Source organism: Vipera berus (assembly GCF_964194415.1).
Source record: "Vipera berus genome assembly, chromosome: 7".
Taxonomy (NCBI): domain Eukaryota; kingdom Metazoa; phylum Chordata; class Lepidosauria; order Squamata; family Viperidae; genus Vipera; species Vipera berus.
This window is the reverse complement of record NC_138209.1, coordinates 62,392,514-62,404,226: the sequence shown is the minus strand read 5'-3', so window position 1 is coordinate 62,404,226 and position 11,713 is coordinate 62,392,514. Positions and strand designations below refer to the sequence as shown.

Below are 11,713 nucleotides of genomic sequence, written 5' to 3'. Positions count from 1 at the left end.
GGGGCGGGCTTCGAGAACATCTTTCCCCCCCCCCCATTATCAAAAGCTTTGGTGAGGGAAAACAGATGCAAGAAAACCACGATGTACTTGACCCTATAGTCAGTTACTAACCGAAGCTGCAATGTTTGCTATATATATATACCCGGAAACAAAGCCACGCCACTGAAGAGCTAGTAACCGAAAGCACCTCCTTGGCAACAGAGCGATTCTTGCCTTTTTGAACTAAAAGAGCGGGCAAAGGGCCGCGGTGCGTCCCGCCTCTCTCCAGACCGGAAGGCGGAGCCAGTTGACTGAAGCCCGCAGCTGAAGGCAAAAGCGGCAGAGACTGGGAAGCAGCAGGCAAAAGTGGGGGTGGCGCTTCTGGTTCAGCGATAGCCGGCACCGACATGTCGCACGCTTCTCCGCTCTCGAAACCGTCCAACCCGAGCAACCCCCGAGTCTTTTTCGATGTGGACGTCGGGGGTGAACGAGGTGCGGGTGGCAGGAGAGGAGGAGGCGGGGTGGCCACGCGCGTGCGGAGGTTGGAAAGGTGGGGCTGGCAGCGGGATGGCCGCGCCGCATCGGACCCTCGTGCAGAAGGAACGCCTTGCGCCCCAGTCTTCGGGCGAGGCGCCTCTGGGCAGAACCTGAGCAAATAGCGGTAAACGATGAAGACCTTTTCCACGGGACGGGCGCCGAACAGGGGGGGGAGGGGGGAAAAGGAGGGGAGGGTGTGTTTGTGTGAATGCGCGCTGCTTTCCGGTTGTCTGCACTGGAGAATCAGTTGGATGGCTCCAGCGCCTTCGTATTTTCTTTTGTAATGTCTCCACCACCCTGCGCGCTACGTTGCCGCCACACGCGCCCTGCAGAAGTTTCTCGAAGGCCTCAGCCTTGGAACTCAACGCTGAAGGCCGCGGTGCTCCTTGCGGTAGTATCACGGTGGTCTACGCTTCGGATGAGGGGCTCAGCTAAGGTTACAGGGGGGGAGGGTTTTCCCCCTTCTCCCATCCTCAAAGCGCCTGACACACACAAGCAGAGCAAAATAGGTTTATTAACCACCACGTGAGGGTACTCGGTTCTCACCTCTGCAACCTGAAGCCCTGTTGTGGTCAGATAAAATGTTCACACTCGGTTCTCGAGGTATGAACTGATTTTGGTAGCCTTAAGAAAAGGAATGTGCTGTGATTTTATGGGTGGTGGCCCGAAGGTTAATGCCCTGCAGAACTATTGTAAAATTATATCTTCCATTCAATCACTTGCAGATCAATCTCAGGTGTGTTTGTTGTTAGCTGCGAAGTCGTGTCCGACTCATCGTGACCCTATGGACAACGTTCCTCCAGGCCTTCCTCTCTACCATCTTCTGGAGTCCATTTAAGCTCACGCCTACTGCTTCAGTGACTCCATCCAGCCACCTCATTCTCTGTCGTCCCCTTCTTCTATTGCCCTCGATCTTTCCCAGCATGAGGCTCTTCTCCAGTGAGTCCTTCCTTCTCATTAGGTGGCCAAAGTATTTCAGTTTCAACTTCAGGATCTGGCCTTCTAAAGAGCAGTCAGCGCTGATTTCCTCTAGGACTGACCAGTTTGATCGCCTTGCAGTCCAAGGGACTCGCAGGAGTCTTCTCCAGCACCATAGTTCAAAGGCCTCAATTCTTTGGCGCTCAGCCTTTTTTTATGGTCCAACTTTCACTGCCATACATTGCAACTGGGAAGACCATAGCCTTGACTATACACACTTTTGTTGACAGGGTGATGTCTCTGCTTTTTAGTGTGCTGTCTAGATTTGCCATGGCTTTCCTCCCGAGGAGCAAGCGTCTTTTAATTTCTTGGCTACAGTCCCCATCTGCAGTGATCTTGGAGCCCAGGAAAATAAAATCTGTCACTACCTCCATTTCTTCCCCATCTATTTGCCAGGAATTGAGAGGGCCGGATGCCATGATCTTGGTTTTCTTAATGTTAAGTTTCAACCCAAGTTTTGCACTCTCCTTCTTCACCCGCAACAAGAGGCTCTTTAGTTCTTCACTTTCTGCCATTAGAGTGGTATCATCTGCATATCTTATTGATATTTCTTCCGGCAATCTTAATTCCAACTTTTGATTCACGTGTGTACTTGGCAGTAAATCCCACTGAAATCAGATACTGTAGATTTATATTCTGGGTCTCTTAGCTTAATAACTTATATCAGTCCCAGTAATTCTGGTTCTTGAGCAAATTCATATTTAAATACGACAACTATCATAAAATATAAGCTCCTTCATCATGCTACCTTTGTTTCTTTTGTTAAGCCAAACCTTAGAAGACACCTAGAAATAACAAACAATTTTAATTTACTACTTTCTGTAGAAATTCATAATTCTCCCTATCTTACTTTAAAAAAGAATTTTAAAATAAGTGCTTGAAATTTCTATCACTAAAAGTGTATTATAACATGGATGGGTACCACAATAAATTTTCATAATATGGAATATACTAATTGCATCCAGTATATAGAAGAGAACAGAATAAGGGACCTTGGAGGTCATCTATTCCAACCCTTTGCTTAGGCAGGAAATCATATATAGTTTCAGAAAAAGGGTTGTCCAATCTCTCCTTAAAAACTTCCAGTGTTGGAGTATTCACCACTTCTGGAGGCAAGTTGTTGCACTGATTAATTGTTCTAACTGTCAGGAAATTTCTCCTTAGTTCTAGGTTGCTTCTCTCTGATTAGTTTCCATCCATTGCTTCTTGTCCTGCCCTCAGGTGCTTTGGAGAATTGGAATACTGCTATCATGTTACCCTTAGTCCTTCTTTTCATTAAACTAGACATACCCAATTCCAGCAACCATTCTTTCTATGTTTTAGCCTCCAGTCCCCTGATAAACTTTGTTGTTCTTTTCTGCACTCTTTCTAGTGGAACATCAGAGTTCAAGAACCCTTTATACACTTAAAGTTGTATTAATACTGGCAAAATTTAGTGAATTGAATCCTGGATTTATTGAAAGAATGGTGGGATACACATTGCTAAAATAAGTACAGCTACAGATTTCTCTCGTTCCAGTTGGTCGAATGGTATTAGAACTGTTTGCAGATATTGTACCTAAAACTGCAGAAAATTTTCGTGCATTGTGCACTGGAGAAAAAGGTATTGGGCCTACAACTGGAAAACCTCTTCATTATAAAGGATGTCCTTTCCACAGAAGTAAGTAATTGTTCTTGTATGAATGAATAAAAAATTATAGTCAAAGCACCTAAGAATAAATATAACAAAGAAACAAAATAGCATACATTTCATGAGAAAGAAGTCCTTCCATCAAGTGCTGTAGTTTCTTCCTATATCTAACTACAGCAGCCAAACATTTGGCAAGCACTATAGTGACATTTGATTCTAGAGTCTTGTATTGTTATAATTTGGGATAGCCAAAGCACTGATGTTGGTATCTTATTTTAGTTTAACAGAAAATTGTATACCTTTTTTAAAAAAACAATAAATAGATGACAGTTCCTTGTTTGTATCCATTAAAACACTGAGCTACTGAAAAGCAATTAAAGTTGCCCAATGCATGCATATAATAACAGTGTTCTTGGTGCAGAGCATATTATATGTTGATTTGGGAGTCCCTTAACACTTGAGTATGTTTAGGGAGATATGAGAGGAACTAATTTGGAAAATAGACAAAAATAGAATTTTATGTCTTTACATAAAGTGCTTACTACAATTGATAATAATTCACCCTCAAAACAAAATTATTGGAGCATGAATGTTTGGATCTTGGAATAGCTTATTTTGTAATTGTTCCCTATGATCAGAACACTAAAAATGCTGTTTGGAATGCAGAGTATTTTGTTCCTATCAGGTTTTTTTTCAATCTTAGAACGTTTTCATACCTCTTATCAAGTTAGATTGCTAAAATGCTGATTTGCACAGAGAGAGAATAAGAAACAGTAATGGAAAAAAGGCAGTTGATTTTAGATAATTAAGATCTGTTTCAGCTTTTTCACTTTGGTTCAATTGTAGTTATCAAGGAATTTATGATCCAGGGTGGAGATTTTTCAAATCAGGATGGAACAGGTGGAGAAAGTATATATGGAGAAAAGTTTGAAGATGAAAATTTTCATTATAAGGTAATAGGTGTTATAACTAAAATTTCCAGTGGTCACAATTCTGCTAATGAATGTTGGATTTGAAGGAAAACCAAACACCATATTTAAAGCTCTTGAAGGAGGTAGAAATCAGGGAGAAGCACAGCTCCACATACCTTCCAAAATTTTTGTTCTTTTTTCCAAATCTGTTTTAAGAAGATTTCTATGAAAATAAAAAGAAATAATTAAATATATTCATTTACACCATGGGCTAGTACAGTGGTGGCGAACCTATGGCACAAGTGCCAGAGGCGGCACTCAGAACCCTCTCTGTGGGCATGCCGTCACCCCAGCCCCTCCTCACCAGCAGCCCCCCCCCCGGAGGAGAGTCACCCCAGGTGCGGCTCGCAAGGAGCAACCCAGCCAAGCACATGGCAGCTGAGCAGATGATGCTGCGGGGTGTAGGTGGATGGCATGGCCACCATGGTGCTGCAGGGCCACCTGGGCGATTGCAGCGGGCCGTGGATGGCCCTGCAGGGTGGGGTGGGGGTGGGTGGAGCAGGGGCAGGGTGGTTTTTGGGCACTTGGTCTCTAAAAGGTTCGCCATCACTGGGCTAGTATATCTCTGCTTTTGGTTTGGAGCAGATTTAGGGATCTTTCACGAAATGCTTTCATTTCCTGCTGAAATGCCACCTTTCATGTAGGATGACGGAATTACTGAGAATGAAGAGTGCTGACACTTATTCTGCAGTGATATATCCAATATATAAATGCTTTTCTTTCTATTAACAACATACAGCATTTATATTGCATTTATGTGTACATATATGATAGTGTAAATAGGACAGTTATTGCTAAAGAACAAGTTTCGGCTATCTTTATTGAGCGAGATTTCAATCTTTCAAGTAAAATTAATTTTATCTCAAATTCTTAGATAAATATTAAATGCTGGAGATACTTGTCTTTTAAATGTCACATCTTAAAATCTTATGATCCTACTTTTAACTTTATATTATGTATAAATTTTACACATGGATATGCAGCTTTTTGACTGGGTGAAAGTTTTTCTTAGCTATGTATCCAAATATACGATATTGCAGATTACCTGTTCAGTAAGTTATGTATGATTTTCAATTTACCAATGAATCATTCTCATGAGAATAACAATAATGTTATTTTATTTAGCATGATAAACCAGGTTTGCTGAGCATGGCAAATGCAGGATGCAATACAAATGGCTCACAGTTCTTTATCACAACTGTGCCCACCCCTCACCTTGATGGGAAACATGTGGTTTTTGGGCAAGTGATCAAGGGCATGGGTGTTGCAAAACTTCTAGAAAATGTTGAAGTAAAAGGAGAAAAACCTATAAAGGTAAGCTAAAATTGTCAGGGTATATTTTTCATATTATAATTTTTTTAAGATAATTCAAATATGTTTTCATTCCTCTTAAAATATGAATCAAATTTTTCAATAATGAAATTTGTTTGCTTTGCTGGTTATTATCTTTTTTCTACTAGAATAATTTTAATAAATGAAATATTTTCTGGGTCCCTCTAGATGTTAGTTAATTTCAACTCTAGCATACTGGAACATGTTGATTAGGGTTGCTGGGATAGCTGGCAAAGCAAGAATTAACCTTTTTCCATGCCTATCTTAGACTAAACAGGAGTCAGTTTGCGGTGTAGCTACTAACGTTCAAGACAGTTATGATTATTTTTACTTTTGAAGTAAAGTTGAAAAAACTAAGTTTGAGGCTTTGAAAACATTTGGAAAAAATGACAGGTGTGTTTTCTGAAAATTGAAACGGGTTGCTATTGAAAAAGTTGCATTTTATATATTTCTTTTATAGTTGTGCATTATTGCAGAATGTGGAGATCTAAAAGAAGGAGAAAACTGGGAAATCTGTCCCATGGATTGTTTTGGAGATACTCATGCAGACTTTCCTGAAGATTCTGACATAGATTTAAAGGAAGTAAGTGTTTCATTTATTTCCTATGTTAATATTAAAGAATCTTTGTTACAAGATCATTTTAAATTATATTATTGATCTTTTTAAAGTAGAAAACATGTTACACAAAGTTGTCCTAGTCTTGTTTTCTGTCTTGATATTCTGCAGCTTCCAAAGCTTTAAAGCTAGATGGAGTACTCTATTTATTCTTCTGACATGTTGCTGCATTGCAACTCTTAAATATTGTATGCAGTTATATCCAATGGTGTGTGGGAAACTGCTTCCAAGCTGTTTTTCCCCAGAATTCTTTATGGAACAAAATGAAATGATATGCTATGCTCAGTGCATTTGCTTCTTTTTTGTAGGTTGACAAGATTGTGACTATAGCTGAAGATGTAAAAAATATAGGAAATTCTTTGTTCAAATCACAAAATTGGGCAATGGCAGTCAAGAAATATAACAAGTCTTTGAGGTAAAATTATATACTGTCCTTAAAAATATACTGTACCTAAGGTTTTCAGGTCTGAACTGCAAACATCTGATGACTACTGGTAGGCAGCAGAGATGCAGAAAATGTAAGCTGTTTGGTGCTATCTAGTGATAATCCAGATTTTTGCAGTCCAGATTTGATAGCTCTAGGTTTTACATTTTTTATTAGAAAGTGAAATTATGAATAGACAAAAGTAGCCTTTTCTCATTTTTAATATATTGGTGGATAGCATATGGCCCATATAATCCCTGAAATAGTACCATCAAAAAACCAGTATTTTTTTCTGCATAAAAATAAAAAGAGAGTGTAAGCTTTTGGAAAGGTTTAAAAGAAGTACAAAAAGACAAAGAACATCCCCCCCCCCAAAATATCCAAGTCTCATTTATTTGCAAAATTTTACTGCACTTGTTTTGCTCATTGCAACATTTGATCACTAGATTTTTTAAAAATTAGTTTATTTCAAGATTCTCTTATTTCATTCATGTAAAGTATGTGCACTATATTCAATAAAATGGGGGTGAGGAACGGGGAAAGATAACTACCGTATATACTTGAGTATAAGCCGAATTTTTCAGCCCACTTTTTGGGCTGAAAAATTCCACTTCGGCTTATACTCCAGTCAACAAAAAAACTTACCGAGGACTTGTGCGCGGCCGAGGCTTTGGTGCTTCCGGGATCGCGCGCACCTCTCCCAAGCTACCGCCGTCCGGAGACCTGCCGAAGTTTGGGGAGGTTTGGGGAGGTGCGCGCGCACCTCCCCAAACCTCCCCAAACTTCGGCAGGTCTCCGGACGGCGGCGGCTTGGGAGAGGTGCGCGCGATCCTGGAAGCACCGAAGCCTCGGCCGCGCGCAAGTCCTCGGTAAGCTCCGGGTGGTCACTTGCTTCGCGTCTCCTGAGGGAAGGGGGGGCGACTGGAGCGGGCATGTTTCCTCGCCTGCTGGGCGCCGCGATTTGCCCGGGGAACGCGCGGGCCCCGAATGGCAGCGTGGAGCGAGGAAGCGGACAGCCAGGGCTTCCCCGAGAGCCGCGGCCACACAGGGTATTCCTGTGTATTCAGGCTTGCAAAATGGCGGATCGAGCCTCTGCTGGTGGCAGAGGCTTGCAGAGCGCGGATCCAGCCTCCGCCCGGCGGCGGAGGCTTGCAGAACGGCGGATCGGCTTATACTCGAGTCAATAACTTTTTCCAGTTTTTGGGGGTGAAATTGGGGGTCTCGGCTTATACTCGAGTCGGCTTATACTCAAGTATATACGGTAGTTTAAACAACACTAAATTGTTTGAATTTAGGTCCTGTTTAAATCATCTTAAGGATTTGCTTCAGTATTTAGTGAAACTTGACTTAATCAGGTCATGTTTGTCCAAACTCCAACTGTAATTAGTTAATGTATAACACTGTTTCATCCACATGTAGCATGGCCTCTTAATCAGAATTGATAACTTTTCCTCTGGTAAAGTGTCTTATCTAGAGCAGCAAACATCCCCATTCAGTACTAGCTCATGTTTAAAAAGTTATTGATTTCAAACGCCATTCTGTAATATGCTAACTATGCTTTAGTTGTCAACTGGGGAAATACAGGTTGTGGGCTAAAATAATGCTGCATATATTTACTAGCTGAATGTCATAGGACAGGGGTAGGCAACCTCGGCTATTTTATGACTCGTGGACTTCAACTCCCAGAATTCCTGAGCCAGCTGGCTCAGGAATTCTGGGAGTTGAAGTCCACGAGTCATAAAATAGCCAAGGTTGCCTACCCCTGGTGTAGGATGATGTATAAGCATGTTGAACATACACATGTAGTCTTCAAAATTGAGCCCAAAATTTCTGTTGTTAAGTGAGTTTTGCCCATTTTTCTTGCCACAGTTGTTATTAACATGGTTGTTAAATGAATCTGGCTTCTCCATTGGTTTTCCCTCAGGTGGTTTCAAAAGATGATCGCATAACATAAATAGGTTGCCAAATGCCTGATTTGATCACATGACCACAGGAAAGCTGCAATGGTTTTAAGTGAAAAGTGGTCATTAGTCACTTTTTTCAGTGCCATTTTAACTTCAGTCACTAAAGAAACTGTTGTAAGTTAAGTACTATCTGTAGTGGTTATAATCTACTTTAATTTGCAAATTATTGATTTAATATGGCTAGTTGATAAATTGTATAGCCTATTTTTAGCTACTACAATATATCCTGACAAAATGGAGAGAGAGAGAGGAGGAGAAGGACACTGCAATTATTGCTGCTGTTTCACTTAAAGTTGACTCATGCAGTTTAATCTGTCAGGTGCAGAAATTTAGAAATAAGCGTACGTATTGGTCAGAAAATACATATACTTTTTTACTACCGTTTATTACTGTTGTATTTGTGAATGGTCACATCCCAGGTAGGACTACTGTGCTGTAAAATTCCCATCTTATTTTATACAGATACCTTGAAGCTTCAAAAGCTGTGGCAGAGAAAGAAAGTTCAAAGCTGAATTCGGTAGCATTGACATGTTATCTTAATACTGCTGCATGTAAACTGAAATTATTGGAGTGGCAGGATGCAATTGAAAACTGTGCTAAGGTAAATATTTTTCCATAAGGTACGTTCTGTAGCTTTCCTTGAAGCCACAAATATTTTAAAATAATTTATTTATCAAATTTAAGCACTATTCATCTTGCATCAAGGCTGTTTTATAGCAAATCAAAGTAAAACAGATTATTGAAATTACACAGAAGTGTACATGTCATGCTCAGTTCTGAGCATCCGTATCTGCCCATGCCATATATATGAGTCACCTCTTTAAATCAATCCCATCTTTTCTTGCTATTGTATGACTGCTGCTGCCAAAGGCCAGGAAGATATATAGCTTTTTAGAGGAGCTCCTGGCAGGTGTTTCATACTCAGAATTCCAGTCAGTTTTGAATTTAAATTGCTGCACACCCCAGTATCTTACTCAAGTGTTTGCACTACATATTTAAAAATTGAGATTATACTCTTAGGTTTGCCTGTAGTATAATATTTGTTAAAAAAAAACCCTATGTAAATATTCAATAGAAGTTTCTTTATGCATTCTGTGTGCTATCCCATTTGTGTGGTGTATAATCATGCTGCAGAGTATATTCTCAGGAATTTATGTATCCAGTGATCAGCATATGGTGTATATAGCAGGCATGTCAAACTTCCGGCCCACGGACCGGATGCATCATACTAAAACCACGCCCACCCCATTGCTAGCAATGGGGGGAAAGTCGCGATATGTCGCATGACGTCACGTGACGTTGCGAGTTTGACATGCCTTGTGTATAGCAACAGCTTTTTAGGAATGGCTAAATAAGCATAGAATATTTATGCAAATATACTAAACCCGCAATTTAGCATAGATTGTCTCTTAGGCAGAATATTTATTAAATCCAAATGAAAGTTTATACATATGTAATATGTGAATAGGACTTTATGCATTTTATACATGGACAAAGTGGCAAATAAGAATTTAAATCTGCTTAGTGTACAGTATACAGATTTTGTCTTTTGTGCCTGAAGTCTACTAAACCAGGATCTGTTAATTATACAGAATGTCCATTAACTCCCAAATTGATTACTTCTGGAAAAGAGAATCTGTTAATTCTAAATGTCATAAATTCAGATATATGCAATTGACATTTTTATAATTTTGTAATTTATGTCAGTTTATATAAGTTTACACAGTTATTAGTGTAAAATCAATAATGTAACTGCACCAATGATGTAAAATGCTGTTTCAGAAACAGTGGACCTGGATCTACCATTTAGTCTGTTATATCCAATTTTTTTTAATGGGAGTCCAGAAAATTGGAGTTTTAGTGTGCAGATGTTAAATGTTAGTGATTTACACTGCTAGGTGCTTTAAACTTCCATTTTGCATTAACTTCAATTTCAAATTGATTGAATCCAATTGACTATGGATTATGGTCCACATAACAGAACTTCTAGAAAATTTAGTTTCCTAAATCCTGATTGAATTTGTTTACATAAAACATCTAAATCAAGTCAATAGCTAGAAATGGGTTTTATTGACACAAAATATTATAGCTAATGTTCTCACTTTCTAGGCTCTGGCCATAGACCCCACTAATACTAAAGCACTTTACAGAAAGGCCCAAGCTTGGGAAGGAACGAAAGATTATGATAAGGCATTGGTAAGCATAAACATTTTTATCATTAATATTGCAATAAACATTTTATTTTTATCACTTTATTACTATAACTTGAGTTACTTTATAAATAACTCAAAGTAGAAAACATACCTGATAATCTATCTTCTTCCTATTTTCCCCACAACAACCCTGTGAAGTGGGTTGAGCCGAGAGAAAATGACTGGCACAGTCACTTTTCATGCCTAAAGTGGGATTAAAATTCAGTCTTCTGATTTCTAGTCCAACACTTTAATCACTATACCAAGTTGGTTTTCTCATTTACATATTGCTCAATTATTTATTTAACTTTACAGGTTGAGCTTCAGAAGGCTCAAGACATAGCCCCTCAGGATAAAGGTAACACTACCAGATTATCTTCGGTGATGAATTGGCCTATTGCTATTGATGACTAAAAGTACTGTATCTCATGATATACGTAAGCCAGCATCACAATATTGGTGGAGGAGGTCAGGGAAAGATATGGAACGCACATGAGACTATCTAAATTTATATTTGCTGTCCCCTGCTCCTATTCTGTGGCATTTTGAACTGTTTATAAATAGTAAGTGCCTTCACACATCATGCTAAATTGTAATGTATCTTGTATGGTTTTGAAATAGCATAGTGTGGGAATCTTTTGTTTGAAACACCATTTATAGACATTTTCTTTAGACAAAGGGTGAAATAACATGATTTTTTTGAATATTTGCATTCTTAGTATATTGCTTATGGGGAAAAAAACATGTTGCATATACACATTCAAAGTGACACTAAATGTGTGATCTTATATTTTTTTTACATCCACAGCCATCCGAATGGAAGTACAGAAAGTCAAGCAGAAGATAAAAAATGATAAGGAAAAAGAGAGGGCAGCATATGCAAAGATGTTTGCATGAATACAGTTTTTCTCTCTGTTTATACATATAAAGGCAGGATTAATGTGAGTCATTGTGGCAGCACACTTACAACTTTCGTGTTTCATATATTTACATTTTGGATTTAAAAGTAATACTTTCAAACACTTGTCAGCATAAAAACACTTGTGGTTGTATTTTAGCTTAATATATAAAAAAACTACAAAATATCAGA

At 39.2% G+C, this 11,713-nt stretch overlaps 1 protein-coding gene across 1 annotated transcript; it reads left to right on the top strand.

Moving 5' to 3' along the window:
* Window positions 1–327: 327 nt before the first annotated feature.
* Window positions 328–11,676, top strand: PPID (peptidylprolyl isomerase D). Its single transcript, XM_081333300.1, has 10 exons — window positions 328–471; window positions 3,014–3,154; window positions 3,971–4,077; window positions 5,221–5,409; window positions 5,888–6,010; window positions 6,352–6,458; window positions 8,894–9,032; window positions 10,541–10,627; window positions 10,939–10,981; window positions 11,432–11,676. Exons 1-10 carry the CDS (start codon window positions 387–389, stop codon window positions 11,518–11,520), a joined length of 1,110 nt encoding a protein of 369 aa, XP_081189426.1. The 5' UTR covers window positions 328–386; the 3' UTR covers window positions 11,521–11,676.
* The last annotated feature ends 37 nt before the right edge of the window (window positions 11,677–11,713 follow it).